The sequence below is a fragment of the Falco peregrinus genome, chromosome 5 (genome assembly GCF_023634155.1).
Source record: "Falco peregrinus isolate bFalPer1 chromosome 5, bFalPer1.pri, whole genome shotgun sequence".
NCBI classification, from domain to species: domain Eukaryota; kingdom Metazoa; phylum Chordata; class Aves; order Falconiformes; family Falconidae; genus Falco; species Falco peregrinus.
The window spans coordinates 79768567-79789274 of NC_073725.1; the positions used below are offsets into that span (position 1 = coordinate 79768567).

General features: G+C 41.3%; 1 protein-coding gene across 1 annotated transcript; it reads left to right on the forward strand.

Moving 5' to 3' along the window:
* The first annotated feature begins 3331 nt into the window (after nt 1-3331).
* NDE1 (nudE neurodevelopment protein 1) lies at nt 3332-20651 on the forward strand. The gene is made up of 9 exons (XM_055804146.1): nt 3332-3523; nt 8306-8435; nt 9475-9628; nt 13928-14076; nt 14424-14560; nt 15613-15792; nt 16881-16972; nt 18004-18140; nt 19224-20651. The coding sequence occupies exons 2-9, from the start codon at nt 8350-8352 to the stop codon at nt 19315-19317; spliced, it is 1029 nt and encodes a 342-aa protein (XP_055660121.1). The 5' UTR covers nt 3332-3523; nt 8306-8349; the 3' UTR covers nt 19318-20651.
* The last annotated feature ends 57 nt before the right edge of the window (nt 20652-20708 follow it).

Here is a 20708-nt window from a genome sequence, read left to right on the forward strand (position 1 = left end):
TCCCTTGAAAGCAGTATATAGTCCTAAGCCCAAGGACAGGAGTTAAATGTAAGTACTCTTCAGAAATCTGTTTATTTGAACAGAAGTGCCTGACCATTCTGTACTGTCCTTCTCTAGGTCGCTTTGGGCATCATTAGCTATGTATAAAGAAATTCTTCAATACATATCTTAAAAATATCAAGCAATTACTGGCTAACAAAAAAGAATAAGCTTCTAACAAGCCACTGGATTAGGCTTTAGTAGGGTCCACACCCCCTGATTAAATACCTAAGTCTGCTGAACAAACAAGCATCAAGTAAAGCGTAGGCCTCCACTGCTACCTCAGTTTTAATAACTTGTCATTCACTGGGTCTGTTGGTGTAGGTGACACTGGCAACACACTGAAGATAGCCGGCTTTTATTCACTTCAGGATTTTATAACTTTCCACATTGATATTTTTCCTCTTGAATCCTTGTGCTGCTAACAGTCCTTGTCTCAACAACCCTACCTCTATTTGTAATTTTACTTTTCTTGTCTCTCTACAGATACAGCTCTGTCTCACAATTTAACAGTTCCCTCATAAGTCTGGGCCAAAGTCATGCAGCAAATCCTTATCATCCAGGCTGAGCTTGCTCCTCAGCATGCAGGTAGCTCATGGCAGATCCTGAAGAAGAGATGTTAGTGACAGAGCAGGGCGAAGATCTGCTTTTGGTGGTTCAGTATCTTTCAATCATAAATGACATCATGGCATTAAACTAAGTTGTCATTTTACCTTTACCTTTGCATAATGGACTGCAGCCACCAACAAGGTTAAGCGTCTTCTTAGGGACAATGCTCGTATTTACACCCAGTCTTGCCCCTGCTATCATGGTTCATGCAGGGTGTAATGCTGCTGTGTATTAAGGCCTTGAGTTGTGTTGTTTTACTTTGCTTACACACCAGCGCTATTAATAAGCACTTGACAGTTTCATGAAAAAATTGTCAGTTCAAGATATCAGAAGGGTTTTAAACTAATGAAAATCTCTTTTTTGCTTAAGCATATGCAAATCCTGATGACAATTCTATAACAACTTTAAAGAGACAGAAATACATTTAATTGACGTTAAATACTTGCTCTTCAGTGATAGCAGTATTTCCATATGATACTCTGTTTGTCACATCTTGTTATGGGTATCAGTAACCCACTAAAAAAAGTTCAGTAGTTTGTAATGACAACTGATAAGCATTTCCTGTTCTGTTCATAGAGGGGGTGGTTCTGTGGCGAGTTATTTAATTCTTGCAGCAAAGCGAATCTTTTTTCACATAAGAAGCTTATTAAGATAAGGTGTTGCAATCTTAGCAGAACATAAAGTCTACACGTTTTTGGCCACTTAGCTTTCATGAAAGAATCAGTGTGGCATTCTCATTAAAGTAAACAGCACCACAAAATCTGCTGTTTATTAATTATTCATCAGCAAAGTAAAAATAAATACATAATAAAATTTCTTATTCTCCTCTGCTAATTTTAAAACAGACAAGTATTCCCATTCTTGCAAACAAGGCAGTGATAGTAATTATAGTAAAGTTTTTTTTAGTATTTATTGTTTGTGTACAGTAGTGCTTCTGTTAGTACCTCTGAGCCTCTGGCATTTGTTAGGGTGCTGTTACACTGTTTCAGAATCAGATGGGAAGCTAAGAGCTTCCTCTGAGATCTGAGGATTTTTTGTATGTTTTACAAGTATTTTAAGAGGAGAACTACTAAAAATACTCACGTGTACCTTTGATATCATCTGTGTAGTCACACTATCCTCAAAGATTTGTTTGAAGTGTGGAAATAATGTCCTTTGTCCCAAACTTGCAAACAATGTGTAATTTTTTTTAATTACTGGGGACATACTACGATAGTATGTGGTTTATTCTCTGTAACTTACCTGACAATAAAAACATTCCTGAGTAATGACAGAACTGCAAACTGCTATTAACCCAATTTTTTAAATACCTAATTTAGGTTTCTATTCATAAGTTGTTTAATAGTTTGTCTCCATTACTTCTGCTAAACATCTGACCTTAAAATAATATTTTGCAGAACAGCTGACCTGAAAGCATAATTGTTTTGCTTACCCTTTTCAGTTAAAGTTACCTTACCTATGGACAGATTTCTTCTAGTGGAATATTTTTACAGAAAAGCATCCATCCTCTTTGTTACAGTCCCAGGCTCGTTCTCCCAAGACTTTGGGAGAGGCACATTCCCAATTTAGACAGTGAAGTCTTTTCAGGATCAGACTCTGCTCCAAGCAGGTATTGCATCACAGGAGTAAATGGAACTGGGATCGGGGGCCCTGCATGTGGGTGCTTGTCATCCAGCAGTTTGTAAAATATAGTGCAGAGGTGTGAAGTGATACTCGGTGAGATATGGCCATATGTATGTGGGCTGGAGTGTATCTCTACATATGTGATAATTTGTGTTTTTGTTTTGACTCAGGAAACAAATGCCAGACACGCCTAATGACCAAGTGTTTGTGTGCACTGTTGGTAGGAACACACCTAGGGCACTTGAGAAAGCCTCCGCATGCCTCAGTCGCCCTTCATATTGATCCTGCCTGGTGAGAGCATGGGAATTTATTGGCTGCAGTGAGCTGCAGCTCTGTCCCGGGGAGCTTGTTTCCCCTGCGGATGCTTGCGGCTCCTTTTCTGGCATGATGACATCATGCCGAGAGGTAGATGACCGCAAGTGACTAATATTTCATGGACTGCTTTGTCCTTGCAACACGGGCCTCAGTGACACGGAAGCCTATTCCTTGGTTCTGAAAAGGGGACTCTAGTCTCAAAATGTTGCACTGACATTAAATAGAATCATAGTTAGTGACTGCCTCACAGCTTGCTTTTTAAGAAGAGGCCTTTGAAATAATAATAAAAAAAATCATATTTGATTTAAAGATTTTCCTCTTTTGGAACATTTCAAGGGAAAACATGTATTTAAAATTATAGGATGGTAGCAAATACTGATTTATACCGTTAACATCTTGGAAGATGTGGGGAGGTTTTTGTTTGTTTTTTGCCCGCTGTAGCTCATAGAACTGGTGGAAAGGTTTAGCGTGGCTGGCGCGTGCCAGCGCTGAGCGTGAGCACGCAGCCGAGGACGGGTCGTCGCTCCCCACTTTGGGGGCCGCGGCTGAGGGCTGGGGCCGGAGCCGGGGCCGGCAGCGGAGGGACCGGGACAGGCCGGGCTCCCCCGGCCGCCGGCCCCGCCCCCAGGCGCCGTTTGAAAGTAACGAAAGTTTCCAAACCTTCCAGTAGGGTGTTCTGGCGGTGCTGATTGGTGGAGCCCCTCTCTGCACGTGACCGGCAGCCAATGGGGCGGTCGTGTCGGGCCGGGCCGAGCCGGGCCGAGCGGCGAGCGCCCGTGCGGCGCGGTCCCGCGGCGGCCGTGAGGGAGCGGGGTGAGGGAGCGGGCAGCGCTCCGGGGCTTCCCCCGCCGGCGGAGCGCCCTTTGCCGCCTGTAGAGGAGGCAAGAGCGGTTTACGGCGCGGCGCACCCCCTCCTGGTGTCCCTCGCTCTGCGGTGGTAATTGGGGCAGAATCGGGGAGCAAGGGGAGGCGGAGTGGGGGCCCCGCCGGTCTGTGGCCCCCCGCGCTTTCCCGCAGCCTCACTGGCGGGCCCGGGTCTCTCCGTGCTGCCGGGGCTGCTCTGGCGGTGGCTGGCGGCGGGGGGAAGCGTGGGAGCCGTGCCCGCTGCCTCAGCTCGGCTCCCTTCTGGTTCCGTGCTCCGCATGGGAATGGGAAGCCCCGGCGCGCTGCCTGGCTGACCTGTGGGCGTGCAGCTGGGGGCGTCACGGTCGGGCCTTTCAGGAGAGAAAACTTGGCGGAGTCGCCTTAGGAATCACTGGGAACTCGGAAGCGCTGGGGCTGGAGCGGTGTCCGAAAAGCTGAGGGCTTTGCTGGAGTTAGAGAAGACCCTGAGAAGATGATGACTCAATTTAGTGCTGGCGGTGGGATTGTGCAGTCATGCTGGCACTCCCATGACCTTTTCCTTTTCTTTCCGTCTTGTGGTGATCTTCTTTTGTGTTGCTCAAACAAAAGAAAATAGGCACTTATGTTAGAGGAAGACCCTTGCACGGGGGGGACTATTTTAAGAAAATTAAATTTTCATAGGATGGGAAAGGCACTTTTCATGATCAAAGAGGGGTTTTGTTTTGGTTTATGGTTAGGAAAAATTATCTAATAGGAGCTTTATCATCTCTGCCGTGAATAATTAGCAGTATTTATGCTGTTGTTTTACCTTTTTGTTATAATATGGATTTATCTTGATTCAGACCATCAGGCATTGCTACAAAGATAGGCCAACATTGTTCACCAAGCTAAAATGTTCTTTTGTTTTGGTTTGTTTGTTGTTGGTTGGTTGGTTTTTTTTTAATTCGGTATGCAGGGTTGTTTTGAGCCCTTTATTCTACGACTGAAACAGAATCTAAGTTTAGGTATTCATGAATTTGGTGAACTCTGATTCTCAAATTGAAGTTCTTTCCATAATTTTGTGTGTGGCTTTTCTTAATGTTTTTTCTCTTCAGAACTTTGCAGTTCTGCTCTCACTTGTATGAAATGGTTTCCTGCAACATTTATGCTGAGGTATTTTTCTCCTTGCAGGAGTCCGTTCCCCCACCCATGAACACGTCCACTTCCTGTATGATGTAGAGGTTTTGTAATGTCTGTGACCAGCACTTGTGCTGCTTGCATGCAGGAAGTCTGGCCAGATGGCTCTTCTGGCTTCATGTGTGCAAAAACAAAGAAGGTGCAGCCAGTGTGTGCCTGCCACAGACTGACTGACTTTCTTGTTTTTCCACATTGGCCGGTGTCTAACAAAACATTGCTAAAACCTCCTTCACCCTTCTTGACTGCCCCTTTTGTTGTGAGTCTATACAATGAGGAGTTCCAAATTGGTTTAATTAATTACTCTCCAGGCAGTTTGCATGCTGTCTCCAAGCTATTAAAATCAAGGTGAGAAGGCAGCAGGGGGAAAAATAAATAGTCAAAGCCCTGTCCTTTCTACATGCAGTTGAGATTTTTGTGACTGTGGTGGGTTTTTGTTAAACAAATTTCAGAAAGATAAAAAAAGCATTAATACTTTGTCTAAAACTTGGAAGTTTTCTTTTCAGTTTAAGTTGGTATCTTGCATCTTTGGTTAGTTTGAAAATTCCTGTGAGCCAAGATGTAGTGCAGATGTACAGGGAACCTAATAGGTCTTCCTTGTGTGTTGTGGACAAAAAATGTCTGGCATTGCACAGTAGTGAAATAATCTCTGCCATGTTGTGTCATCTCTGGGGAATAAGTATAGGTCCACGTCCTGCCATGTATTTGCAACTTAACAATAAATTTTTAATTGTAAGTACTATTTAGTAATGGTAACCGTGAAGCATAGAGTACTCTTAATGGATAACATCCTCAGTGGATCCATAATTTGTCATGTTTCACAGTTTACAAAGACATGCTTAGTAACTGAAGGGAAAAGCATCTTTATGCTTCTATGAAAGTTATCAAGGTCCTGTGGAACTTTCCCTAAACCAAGGCATAATATTTAGAAAAGTTCTTTTATATGTGACCATGCAATCTGAAAAAAATGGTAACTAGTATATTCTTTTAGTCCTTCCAAAGTGTAGTATAAAACCACAAGTGAGAGCCAGATAAGAGTATATTCAAGCTTTTGAGGCCAATGGGAGCTCTGTCTTTTGCTTCCAGGGTTTTTTTGAAAGCTTTCAGGAACAAGATGTCTTGCACTCCATCTTGTATCTTGTCTGACTTCTTTTTGTTTACTGTCTGAACACAGGTATGGGGTTTATTATAACGCTTGTGTCAGAAGAATTCCTCTTTGGAGACTTGTGAAATATATTCAGTTTGTGTAGCAAAACCAGGCATGCCCTGGGTGGAATCTGTTCTTGAAGAAATACAAAAACTTCCTGTTGTCTGAGTGGTGGGAAATAACCGTTTAAAGGAAACTGGCTTGCTGTTCTCTGGAATGGTTTGACCACAGTAATGGATGCGCGGCCTTCTTGGTTTCTCATTGCACCTGCATCACTTCTTTGTGTCTGACCCTCCCTCCCTGTTCCTCATCTATGAAAGAAAATTTTTTTATTCATGAGTGTGCTGCAAGGATTGGTGTGTGTACATGCAGTGCCTTGAGCATAAGACCATGCTCATTAACATCAAAGGCACTTTCAGTTCGCTTAAAAATAATAGAGTGCATGTGTTGTAAACTGTCCTAAGTCAAGAATGCTAATTATGCTTGTTCGTGATTTTCTTTTTAATGGGCAAGCATACTATTTGGAAAATCACTCCTCCTTACTCACACTCCTTTTCTTCTCCCTTTTTTCCCCAGTGCATACTTCTATAAATACATACAAGATTTGCAGCCTTGAGACTTCTTGCTGGAAGTGTGTCAATACATCACACGGTGGTTTTATTTGTTAGAAGGAAAACTTAATTAACCTGTCTTAATCTAATTAACATTTTGTGTCAAGGAACTGAATTATAAACACTAATGCTTAGTAACTTTTCCCCTCACCTTCCAGCTCCCCTTCTAAGTAATAGTGTAATTTCTGTGAGTGTGCAGCTGATATTGTGCATTGAGATGTGTGGGCACAGCCCACTTAGCTGTGACAGCTACTTTTTGTTCAGCAATCTGAAAATTGCCTGGGCTGTGAAAAGGACTTGTGCTTTGTAGATTGCTTCGGTATGTATGAATTGGGTGTTAAATCATCAGACTAGCTTTGAGTACTTGATACTGTTGACTGTGGTAGAGGTAAAAACTACTTTGTCTCAATAGCATTATTAGGTAGATGGCTGTTAATCCTGTTTAAACCAGCTGGTTTTCTGAAGATGAAAGTCTCAACACAGGTGATGAGTAATTTTTTCCATTGGGTTTGATAGATGTGCGGTAGATGCACATTTTCTTTAGCTATGACATGCTGCTTGGAAGGTCTATTCCAGCATGTCCCAAGTATCATAATTAAGAAGAGTAGAAGGCGGGAATAATCTTTATATATTGATATATATATATGTATATATCAATATATATCTCAATATAAATCTTTGGCTATTTTCCCCCCCTTTATTCCACCAAGATTACCTCTAGGAAGTGTTTTGCTCAGTAGATCTGGAGCTGAAACTTGGTAGAACTGTGTTTCCTCAGTCATTAAATTTCAGCAATACAGTTTTCTGACAGCTGCCATTGTCATGAATTATTCAACTCCACCTTAATTTACTGTTCGTGATCGATTTGGGTTTCTATTAAATTGATAATGTCTGTGTGGAATCTTTGCTTCGCCCAGGGTTGGACATGGGCAGGTTGTCCAGAGCATTAGGTTTGATATTTCTCCATTCTCAAGATTAATTCATATAAAATATTTGCTAGTGACCTGTTTATTAGAGGGCATCATGCACATCAGAGGGCATTTATTTAATTGTGGTGTCAAGATACTTAAGTCTTCAGGTGGGAGTGACCAACTTAAGGTTCTTGATTCCCCTGTGGCTTTCATGTGTCATTCCCATTTGGGACTGTGTCCTCTTCCTGGGTTTATGCTGGCACAGGGGCAGCTGGATGGTGCGCATTGCTCACTGTGTTGCTGCAATCTATCTGCATACCTAGTCCAACCAGGTGGTATCTTACAACCTCTGTGGAGCTTTTATACCTCAATTCCCCGGGAATTTCTGGAGCTCTCTTCTCCCATGGCTCTCTGAGGTATCCAGATACGTTGTGGCTCTCAGCCATACATGGATTGTGATATTTCAGGTTTAAAGTTGGGTAGCTTTGTTTATGTTGACCTAGGGAGAAGTTTTTCTTGTGTCCAGCAGTTATGTCCATAAAAAAGCTTAGGTGTTTCTGGAAATGTTAACACAGGAAACTAGTATCTTGAGTACCTTATTGGTGTCTCCAAAGTTTCTCTTTAATTTCATAGCAAGTGTATTTGGGGTTGTTGGAATCAACTTCAATAGCTGAAATTGTGCCTGAGTTGTGTTCTCTTTCACTTGTGTTCCGTGTGCATTGGCACAGCTGCAGTTAAAATTTGAGGTTTGGTGCTCAGTGCTGCGTAGTCAAAGGGTGGGGAAGGTGCTTACTGCTAGGGATGTGGAGTAAGCATGCAGCAGCCGTGGGAGGACTGAGGAAGAGGACCTGTTTACTCAGTAGTGATTCTTTCACATTTACAGTATTGCCAACAGAGCCCTGTCACAGCTGGTCTTTAGTTTGGTCTCCAGGTGTGCAGTGACTTCCTGGGAAGAGGCGTGCTCTGTTTTGCAGCAAAAAGTAGTGAGGTAGCTCACTGCATTAGTTCTTATGCTTGATCCTTTAATTTTCCAGAGGGGTGGAAATGAAACGGGAGTTTTAAACTTAAAGGACTCATCATGGAAGACTCAGAAGGACCTCAATTCAGCTCATTGGAAGAGGAAACCAGATACTGGAAGGAGTTGGCTACGAAATACAAGCAGTGGTAAGGCGGGGGCTTCATTCCTCTAAGTTGTTCGATAGGGTGCATATCACTGCATGCAAAAACATACATAGCACCACATAAGGGAGTAAATTCAGGGTGGTTCAGCTATCTTGAGTGGTAGCATGGGCTGCTGTAGTTTATGCAGAAGCATTGCTAAAAGTCCTTTAAGTCTGAGCAGTGAATCTGTGCTGCTGTGGCACTGCTGGTTTTGGTCCCTGCTCTGGTCTGAGTAGGACTGTGTGTGCTGAAGTTGTGCCTCTGCCTGCAGTCTGTGGGCAGCATGGGTAAATGTAACTCACTTGCAGAGTCTTGTTGGGGGCAGATGATTTGGGTCATTGCAGAAAGAGGGATGCTGCTGTTCACTCTTTATATCTCAGTGTGGATCAAGAATGGTTTGACAGCATGTAGCTGAGGAGAATCCCTGGCTGAGAACGGACACGCTTTGCTCTTCCCTTGAGCTCAGTATATTGCTCTAAATGCAGTAAAGGGTAAAACAAAAATCCATCCAGGCTTTTTAGATGCTGATATTGATGGGTCCTTTCTTAGACCAGGTGTTCAGACCTTTCAGTGCTTCTTGTTTAGCTTGCTGGATAGTTATTTCAATATAATTGTTTAAGAATATAAGAACATCTTTCCTTCCATCTTTCTCTCTTTTTCTCACTTTTTTGCTAATAAAAAATGGCATTGTTCATATTTCCAAATAAATAACTGAATTGAATAACAAATTAAATATGCAGATGGAAGTGGGCAATGTATAAGCTAGAGACTCCACATGTCCCTAACACCTATAGTATGAAGACAGAATTTTAGATTTGGGCTTTTTTTTTTTTTTGTTGGTTTACCAGTTTGCTATGGGGTGGCTTTTCATGCTTGATGGGAATACATTTGCATGTGGTCCTCTCTTCCTGTTGAGTATGTGTGTTGGAGAAGGGCATAGAGCCTTTTATTTTAAAGGACAGTATTTTTTTTTATTTTTACTTTGAGAGATATTTTATCTTTGTTAGTTACGATGAGTTCTGTTACTGGAATTGCTCTCTAGTGCTGAGAATACACAGGAGGAATTGCGTGAATTCCAAGAAGGGAGTAGAGAGTATGAAGCTGAACTGGAGACTCAGCTGCAGCAAACAGAATCCAGAAACAGAGACCTTCTGTCGGAAAACAATCGTCTGCGGCTGGAGCTTGAGTCAGTTAAGGTAAGAGCCAGATGATGCATACAGTATATGTACATCCTAAGTGCAAAGGTGAATGAGACGGGCATGTGCAGATTCAGCTTGCCTTGTGGAGAGCAACCTTAAGCATTACAAAGAAATTGGACAGAAAACTACAAAAAAAAAAGTCTTGAAAAATTATCATGTCTGCTTTGAGGGTGCTGGATATCTTGGTAATGTTCCTGAACCACTCTTTGCAGGTTGTGGCTATGTCAGCATAGATTTGAGATGGGAGAAAATTGTTTGCAGTAGAGACTAAACATAAACATGATAGAGCTGCTGTTCTGTTCCTCCTTCCATCTACTTAGTGCTTTTGTTCACAATGTTCTGGCTGTTTGCATTGTGCAGACACAGATAATATTCAGAACAATAAAAATACAAACATTCTAGCAGTGTTCTTGCATCACGTAAATACACAGCTCACTGGATTTTTTTATTATCTGGCATTCCCCTTAAGCTGGGAAGCAGCAGAAAGCAAGTAATATATTGAACCGAAAGGCATAGAACAGTTTCAGTCCTGGTTTTGTTACTGAATCTGTCTGTACTTGGGGAGAAATAATTTATCCTCTCTATGCTTGGTTAGCCTTCTGTGAAACTAAGAACCAGCTGAAAAGTATTAACTTCTATAATTATAAAACATAAGGTATATGAACTTCTCACCAGAGTGACTTGAGAAGTAATGAAGCGATCTAGAGTATAAAGAGTGATGAGTCTGCTTCATATCAGTCTCACTAAAGATGCTGCTAGTCCCCTGTGCTCGTTGACAGGTTTAGGAAATAATGTTAAGTTTTCTAAAAAAAAAGGAAAAAAATTTTGCTGAAATTTGTGTGCCTTTTTAAAGTTTGATCTTGTTGGCCTTTTACTTAAAGTTGAGGTATAGTCACCCAAGAAACACTACACTGCATTTTGTAGGATTAGGTCAATACCTATGGAAGCAGAGATGAATGTAAATAACACTTACTCTACTCAATTGGATGCAATAATGAGCTAACGGGAGTGAAGTTATTTGTATAAGTGATTGATTAAAAGTGATTAATCACTGGATTAATCCAGGTGTGCAATGCCTTTTGTCTAAACTGTTGTTCAAATTACTGTCTTAAGGAAATAATTCTGTTCCAGGCAGATTTCCTGTCCCCCTAGCAGCAGTTTAGTAATCCCTCCCAGCTTTTTTATAGCAAAACCTCCAAGGCTTGTTTCATTGTATTTGTCATGTTTCACTGATCTTTGTTCTTGCTGTATTAGTGCCTTAGCAGTATTAAATGCTCTGCATGTTGTATGGAGTATTGGTCTACTGTTCCATGTAGTCACACAAATCTGTGGAAGCTGATGGATTTTGGGAGAAAAAATAAAACCAGCAGTTCATTTCACTGAGGAGGGTGTGAACTATTTTCTTTCTCCAGAGGAGCTGGGGTGAGAGGAGTTGATAATTAATCAACCAAAGCGGTTATAAATGAAAACAGTAGGAAACAACATAACTTCAAAAAGTGGAAGATAACTTTATTAAGATTCTCTCAAATACGCTTATTTACTGTGAAGAATAATTTAATACATATTCTGCTTGAAGCAAACCTTTTAACAATTGGCTATTCATGCAGCCTGAAAACTGCATCACTACACTGAAAGCCTGCAGTGAAGGAACAGAGACACCATTGATGGCCAGGTCAGCTGATAGTTTATTACAATTGGCTAAAAACAAAGACTCAAACCTTGCAGTTCTGGTCTTTTATGTGAATCAATTCAAGAGCAAAGCATTAAACTCGGGAGGCTATTGAACAGCAATGTTAACTGAGCCCATCAAGGGTTGATGTCTGCATGTAGGTCAACACTAGTGAACTTTGCACGGCCCACACAGCTTGTGGCTCTGAGCTTACCAGCCTAGTGTGTGCCTGCCTCAGAAACCAGAGTTCGTGCTACCTATAAATAAATGGAAATAATGGAAATGGAAATAATTGGGAGGGTTTGTTTAGAGAGTCCTGAAAAGCTAGTTGAAAGTAATCTGCCTTTTTGGGCTTGAAAGCTCTTAAATTCCACATGTAACTATGCTCCAGAGATCTGGAATCAAATGAGAATGTCTTAATTCAGAATGAGTTATCTCTTTCCCTACTCCTTGTCTACGCATTTCTTGTGCTAAAATAGCTGTCTTCAAATTATCAGTCATGCTAGACTACACGCCATGGGTTTCAAATTCCAGTGCGTGGATTTGTTTTCAGTGACTTCATGTGCTGTACTTAAATTCTGGATGGAGACAGAACTTCAGAAATGCTCTTTAAACAGCAATCTTGGAGTTTCAAAAAAATCTCTGGCATGTTGAAGTGATCTTGTCACCGAAATCGGGAATCAAACCTCTTTAACACCAATGTGGTATTAAGAAGCAGGCACTCCTTTATTGTAGTGCTGGCTCTTCAGTGGCATCTCCACAAATCAAGCACACCTATGCAGATTTCACTGTTGCATTTATACACAAAAATCACAAGGTTGTACACTTCCAGTTACAATGTTTGGTTTGTAATTTACATGTAATAGTAACTGCTGTGTCATCCTCTTCTGTTACTACGCTTGTATAGGGGAAGGGTCTTCACCTGGGCAAGGCTTTTCTTCACCTGTGGGTGTGTTTTTTAGTGTTATAATGAAGGTAGTTCACTTCAGGACACCTTAAAAGTTAGTTTTGTTGCCAGGTTGGATGGCTAGATGTCTGCCTTGCCAAGTTGTCCAACAACTCATCCTATACACAATAGAACCCAGGTGCTCTGGTTATGGTCTAGAGAGTAAGGTTATTATGGTCTATAGCATAGGGACTTCAAGTAACAGTCTTGGATAACAAGCAGCACAGCAACTCATACATCATTGGTTAATAAGTGTTAACATAATGCTAACATGGAGGTTACCTCTTTAATATCAAGATGCTCTTATAGCTAACTGTTTCACAAACAAACACAAAATTCAGAAAGATTCAGTAAAACTTTAAGACAGTCTGCAACAATCTGATAACAAGGTGGTGCAAAGTCAAGTGTTTCAGCAGACAGTGTGCTGTGAAGATTTTCCTGTCATATGGTGTGGAGCTAATTCTATATATAGCAGCAATAGCAGGAGAGAGAGATTTAATGGAGAAGCAAAGTGTTTCTCTCTGCCTATGCCCCTATTAAATGTACCCTTGTGCACTTGCTGTAAAGTGAGACGGTTTGTTTTAGGTTCACATCCAAAGTACGTTGCATAACTGCACCAGAAATGTTTTATGATCTAGAACTCTGAACCCTCTTTGGGCTAATAAAACCACAGGGCCAATGGAGAATCCTGCCGGTTCCACAGCACAATGTAATTGCAATATCAAATGATTAATAAAATTGAACATATTGTTAGTAGCTTGGCTTTAAGAGAATTAGAACAAACGATTTTCTAAGGGTTAATTCAAGCTATAAGCATTTTGTATGTCCTGCTGAGTGTTAAGCCTTGGCAAATTCTTTTGTTTAGAAAAGGAACTTCACAAGCACCTCCACAAGATAGATGAGCTGATAGGTAGCTTATCACTAGCAATGGGCTCAGCAAAAATATTGGGAAGGGAGTGCCCACAGGGGAAGATTGTGACCACTGACTCAAAGTTGAGATTGAGCATGTGGACTAATTAACATAAGTGAGAGAACTGCTTAACAAACAGGAAACTGAGTACTAAGTAATGAAAAAGTTGTGTAATTTTTAATCATTGAAGCCTGGTATCTTTGTTGATACACATAAATAGTACAAAGGTTTGACAACTGGGGAGCTAGGCCTTTGTGGGTTACAATCTGTCTCCCTACTTTGTGCAAACTAGAATAAAGAAATAAGGAATACCTTGACTCAGTGTGTAAATTGGTGCAGTGTACCAAGTAACAAACCTGCCTACAGGACACTTGGATGGTGGTGGGGTTTTTTTCTTATTTAGGCTCCTAAGTACTGCTTGACTTTTTATTGGAGTTGAAAACAAGGGCTTCTCTTGAATTCTGCTTTGTGTGTTGCTAAAGCTCTTGCAGCTCAGAAATTATGCTGAGTCTCACTGGGAGAGCAAGGAATGGCCCTGTGCTGTGGAGGTCGGGAACCACTGCACCATTGTTTGAAAAGGAGTATCAGGAAGAACTCTTGTCTGCTGCCCAGAAGTATGTGAGCAATTGGCTTTTTTGGCATTTTACCATATGTAAGGTGATGTTTCTCAAAAAACTTCACAGCATCTGTCTTTAAAGAAACTCAGGGCCACAGAAGAAAAAACCTGCATTGCTAAGTACCTGATAGGCTGTTTGATTTGCCTTTGATTAGGAAAAGATTGAAATGCAGCATTCGGAGGGATACAGGCAAATCTCTGCGCTGGAAGATGACTTGGCCCAGACAAAAGCTATTAAAGATCAACTTCAGAAATACATTCGAGAACTCGAGCAAGCAAATGATGACTTGGAAAGAGCAAAGAGGTGACCTACCTTCTGTGTTTTCTTTTTCCACATCTGTTCTGTCCTGTGAGTGTAGTGTCACTGAGCTGTTTGTGATGCTGTGCTTGTTAGCACTGCCATTCTAAACTAATCACTTGAGTGATGGTTTAAGACATTTGTGGCAGATGGGAAATGTGATAATTTTTTTTCTTTCCACTTCCACCCTACCCTGCACTCTTTTCATATCTTACAAGCTAAAATATAAAATAGTAAGAATACAAAGCAAACCAAACAAAGAATGAATGTGATGTTATCCCTTTTCTTGTGAGAGAGAGTTCCTCTATGTGCTTGAAGGATCTGGTAGTGACATCTTGTGCACTCTTTTTCAGAGCTACTATAATGTCTCTGGAAGATTTTGAACAGCGTTTAAACCAGGCTATCGAAAGGAATGCTTTTCTGGAAAGTGAACTGGATGAGAAAGAAAACCTTCTGGAGTCTGTGCAGCGCCTGAAAGATGAAGCTAGAGGTTAGATAGAAATTGTATCTTTCCCCCTCTCTCCCCTCCTGGCTTGTAGCTGTTCAGTCCTCTCCATATATCTTAGAGCTTGACTTTTAAGTCTGCATCTTTTAAATCTGCTCTCTGAAAAGCAGAAGCAAATGAGGAAGCTTTGAGACTGTTCCCCCTTACTCCTTCAACTGCTGACCTTATTCTAGAGCAGCTCGCAGAAGCAGAAGTGTGTTCCAGCCTCCTAATCTGTGGTGATGCTTCAGGGCCTTGAGGGGTTAAGAAGAGCCAGTCCAGCTGGGGCATGTGCTAGTCTGGCTTCCTGTAACCCATGAAGGTCAGCTTTAATAACCATTAACCTCATCGTTTCCTAGCCTGGGAAAAGTGGAGTCAATGAAATACTAATGGGGCAGTGAAACAGGAGGACTGTGACCGACTTCTGGTTACCTTTGAATAGTCTCATGTGCTAGGCTTTTGATATTTATTGATAAGGCTGGGTGAGAAGAGACCATGGAGCTGGAAGAACACCTTATTTTCAGATCTGCTCAGATTCTTTGCCCTCAAGTGGTTTTCATAAGCTACAGCCAGGCTGTGGGACTGAAGTGCTCTGTCCCTTGGTGAGATAATGATGTGGCTTCCACTTCACCTCAGCTCATGTGGAAACTAGGGTAGAAGAGAAAAGGGTACAATGGGTAGGTTCACAACCTGGCAGGGAGCTGGAATGTAGCCAAGGTGTGCCATGTTGCCTAGCCTTGATACGCCTCTGCCTAACCAGCCTGTAGTAACATTTGGAAAGGAGTTTTCCTGCCTCGAAGAGAGCCTTGTGGAAGGGAACAAAAATTAAAGCCTGGTAATAGCAACTGAACTAATGCTAGAAAAATATCTTGAGCCACAATCCTGGAAAAGCCTTTAGTGATGGTTCAGATTTTGGACATATGCCTGGAGTAATCTTTACAAGGACAAGTGACTTCACCTCCACAAGGGGAAAAATATTTTGAGCAAAACCTTCTCACCTGTTTTTATCTTGGTGGATACATACTCTAAAGGCTTGCTTTGTGTTGCTTCCTTCATAGATCTACGACAAGAGCTTGCAGTGCAGCAGAAACAGGAGAAACCCAAAACACCGATGCGAGCTACCCTGGAAACAGAAAGGACAGACACTGCAGTTCAAGCATCCTTATCTGTGCCTTCAACTCCCTTGCTGCACCGGGCACCCAACATCCACATACCCACCCCTGCAACATTTAGAAGAGGTGAGCAACAGGGAACCAGCAAAGAAATGCTATTTGATGCTCTTGTTTTTACAATTTTCTGGCTAAAGGAGGAGTGAGAAGAAAGGAGCAGAGTTGAGTCTTTCAGTTAAATACACGTAAATCAAGGCACTGTGATCTCAGTATTCATAGACTGTGATTTTTGGGGTTTATTCATAGGCTGTTAATTTCCATTTGACTTGAACTGTCTAGTAATAATTGTGAGGACAAGGTGCACTATTGGGACTTTACTGTTAGTTTGCAACTGTCCCAGAGATGTTGGCCAACTTAGAGGAAGGATTTTTAAAAACTTCAGCGTGATCTTTAATGTCACACTCATGTTACTTGAATTGGCCTCTCTGTGTAAGTAGGTGCTCTTTGAGAGAGGCTTTCTTTTTATTCTGGAACAACAGGACACTGGCTAGTCATCCTAGCTGTACTAAATGACTGTATCTCTGCTTTCACGTCAGTAATATCTGTTGCCTATTTTTTGTGAGCGCTGATTATTTCAATATTGCAAACCTCTAACACTGACTCTCCCATCTTGCTTAAAAAGCCAGAAATTTGTGTAACTGTGTTTGTGTATGTGTAAATGCAGGGGATTGTACTGTCACATTCTGATGATTTGATATTATAGCTCTGAGCACTAACCAAGTTTGATTGTGGGCTTCACTATGCTTAACCTAAAATTATGTGTTTTGTGTGGAGGAATTAATGCTTCTGTGAAAGTGAGAGGATTTGGAGATTTGTAGAAAAATGAGATGATGATCCTCTCTGAGGACACATCCCTCTGGTCTCACTGCAGAAACAGAGATGCAGAGTAATAGAGCAGATCTCTAGAAACCCAAGCCACAGCACATCTAGAGACTTTAGCTTAGGACAGTGTAACTTGAGGTATCTCAGGGAGACAGTGTTTCATATTCCTAATGGATATGAAAGAACTGGAGGTGAGATACAAGAAGGTGAAGATACTGATGTTTCATCTGCTCTGTATGTCAGGCTGTCTTCACACTAGTGTCAAAGCTTTTATTTTTAATATTTTTTTTTTTTATTTTTTGGAGTAATGTATCGTTCTCTAACCTGCCCTGCAGGTCTTGAAGACAGTTTTGGTGCAACCCCTCTCACACCTGCTGCAAGAATATCTGCACTTAACATTGTGGGAGACTTGCTGCGAAAAGTGGGGGTGAGTGATTACCTGCTAGCCCATGCTCTTGGAAGGGTATTGGTGTCTGAAACTTCAGCCAACACTATTTGTGCTGCTGCTCAGGTGAGACTGGAAAGAGTGTCTTGTCCTGAGGTTTGCTGAGCGTGGCCTTAAAATTTGTTCTGGGCTCTGTACGTTTCTGACCAACCCTCAAATAAAGATAGACCCTGCTTTGCTTTTCCAAGGGATAAGGTCTTCCTCTACACATTTCTGAAAGTGCATGTGCAGAAAGAATAAATTGGCATGAGCAAATTAGGAAGGGATCTGCTCCGGTGAAAGGCAGAGAGGAAAGAAGCTGGTGCCTGTTGCCCAGAGGGCTCTGGTGAAATTTGCCTGAAGAGTCCAGCAATCTTTTGAGCAAGGCCTAATGTCATGTTAAGCTGTAGTTTGACATTTTAAAGTAGTGCTAATGTTGGAAGAATTATCCCATGACTGACTTCTGTTTTTTCACTTATGCCCGAGTGCTGTGTTGGCACAAGCATTTGTATGACTTCTTGGTGGGCTGAGCTGCAGGACTGATAGAACTGAAGAGTAATCCAGCAACTAAGGTGGAGTGATCTAGGATGGGAGCATGTGGTGGAGAATAGGGTATCTGTGGCTCAGTTTCCTCAGGTGTACCACCTAGTACATACAACCTAATATGTGTCTAGGGAAGCAGTTAGCTCAAATGAACATTTAGTTATCTAAAAAGCGATGCCTCTAAGATAGATATCAGTCTCTCTTGAGGAAGCTGAAGATTTTGTATTCCTCCTGGTGAACAGCATCAACTCCTTCACATCCTCTACAGAAAGAGAGATTCAGCTTTAGAGAGACATCTGGCATTCTCTTCAAAAATTCAGAATTCATGTGGCACAGGGTCTATCAAGTTCCTTTACTTATACAACTTACTCTAAAAGAAACAAAAAAAACCAACCCCCAAGCACTCCTAATGCTGTTTTGGTGTGCCACAATGCCATCTTGTAAATGAGAAGGGTGATATTTGACACTTGCCTCATCTGTGTTTACATTAGGCTTTGGAGTCCAAACTTGCGTCTTGCCGAAACTTTGTGTACGACCAGTCTCCAAACAGAACCACGGTGTCCATGTGCATGAACAGAGATGTCCTTGAAACACGCCTGAGTCCTCATCAGCCTCTGTGTGATACAGGGTGAGGGCTGTTCTCTGCTGTTGTGTCTTAGTAAGAACAAACACTTCGTGTTGGTGTTAGAACTTGGTGGCTGTACTGTTACATAGTGTTAAATCTTTGTTTTGGTAGAGACAGATTAATTTTCGAAAGATAGGGGATTTTGTTATTCAGGATTATGGTTTTCATGTTTCACATCGGTTTAAAATTTGGAATCACTAGCTGTTGAAATTCGAAGACTAGCTAGAATCAAGTTCTGAAAACCACAAATTCAAAGTGTGTGTTAATATATATTTTATTAGGAACCTGGTGTTTAACTGGGACAAAGTATGGCAGAGGAACTCTTGCTTATTGGCTTGATTTGTTTTATGCTTTATGTTCTTGTACAAGTGATGTTTCAGGAACATTATGGCATGTAGGGACTTCCCTTATCATAGTTAAGATTCTCACTTATGGGAGAACTGGAAAAAAGGAAAGTAATGGGTTTCTTCAGACAGAATGCTTTATGGTTGCTAAGATGTGTTTCTACGAGGCAGCTGACAGGAAGTTACCTGAGATAAACTTAAAAATTTGTCTGAATGCTTGAATTGCTTGTCTTACTTAAACTCTGCTAGTCCTGTACTGAATATTCTTTAGATTATCTGTCAATTAAGTGCCTATAGTACATTTTGTTTCAGACTTAATATTCAGCTAGACCCTTGTGCTGGGAATACTGGTTTGTCCAGTGCCCAAAGTTGTCGTGTGGGAGTGCTCCATACTGTACTTTCTATCCCAGCCTGGAGAGTAAGCTCATGAAAGCTCCTACAAGAAAGCCTCAAGGGCTGTACGTTTACATGTTCATGCAGGTGATTATACATCTACTGCTGTAATGCTAGAACTGAAATTCCAACACCTGTAAAAGATAGCCTGTCACTACTCGGGGGGATGAAGAGCTCAGTGTTACAGTAGAAACTCAGCCCAGTTAAGTAACAGGCTCACTTAGCCCTTGGAGTGATATTCCTTTATCTGTTGATTTGTTAAGCTGAGTGTTATACTCCAAGTGACCAGTTACTCTGAAGATGGTAACACTGAGCAAGAAACGCACTAACTTCTACTTTGTATTTGCAGGTTAGTGAAACGCCTGGAGTTTGGAACACGGCCTTCAAACATTCCAGGACCAATGAGCCATCCCTCACAAAGTGTTGTCAAGATGCTGCTATGAAAATCCTGGCTGGCTTTGGAAAAGGAAAAAAATAAATATATATTTTAAATGTCAGTTTTAAAGAGAATATCAATGAGCAATCAGGCAGCAGTCTCAGGGTAGGTGAGAACTCAAGAATCTGCAACTGGCAGCGGCCTCCTGTGGCCATACCCAGTCTGGTGCTTCAGCCAAGTTCTGTGGGTAGTATGATAAAGCAGTGCTGCCTAGCAAAGCAGGACTTGAATTGCTTCCTACATCAGCTGCTGTAAATAACTCCTTGAAAGTTGCTTCTTCTGACACTACCAGTCAAAGCCATTTTCCCTCTACCTACAGCAGCAACAGCATTCCCTATGCAACTCCTCAGGGTTTGGCTTTCGGTGTTAATTATAGCACCATGGTGTTCTGGCTTAAAAGTTGGTTGTGGTGGTTGTCTATGATGGGTGCTGTACGCTGTAATCACCTGAATTACAGAAGTGGTTTTATGTGGAGAAAGGTGTATTTCTGCAGGGAAGCTGCTCAGGTCTTTGTGGAATGTTTGCTGGTCAGAATCTTCCTATACAAAACCCCGTCTCTATAGTGGTAATATAGTTTTGTAAGCAATGATTGGCCATTAAGAATGAATCATGCGTAAAGATGAGGAATGCTTAGTGCTTAGAGTACTCGGAAGGTCCCAGAGTTAACAGCAAGGTAGGAGACTTTGGACTGGCTTATCATGTAGACCTCTTTTTTTTTTTTTTTTTTTTTTTCTCCATATTGTCAGCCATACATCCTGGCTATTGTAGGAAGCGAGAGACCTGATTAAGTTCCTAGTTCTAACATCTTAATAGGTGGGCTTTACTGCTTTCCAAATCTTCCTTTATTAATGTGCCTTGGGTGTTAATGATTTTTGTCTTGTTTTATTTTCTATGAAAATATAGCTTTCAGCTGTTACTAATTTAGAAATTGTTTTTTAACCTGAAAAGTTCTTTATGCTAGACAAGTGTATATAAGTAGAAAAATATTTATAAATCCGTTTTTCCCTGTAGCATACGACTGCATTTTGGTTTGTTTTTTAAATGGAGTAGGTTCACTCACAGTATTAATATACCTTATGGAAGCCTGTATTTGCAGAAATAATCGTGACTGAACAATTTTTATGGTTTGTTTGTGGGGGTGGGGAGAGCTTACTTGAAAAAAGAATGCATTGTTGGGTTTGTTTTTTTGGTTTTATTTTGGTTTAGGAAAATGCTGTGAAAATGGCCACTGATGCATCTATTTCTCTGGAACAGGAAATAACCACAGATCATTCCCATTATTCAGGCCATATACAAAGTTGGCTTAACTGGGGAGCAGAATAAAGCTTATTTTGAATGCTGGTTGTTGATTGATTTTGATTTTTTTTGCAAGTTGTCACTGTGGTTTATGCACAGGTG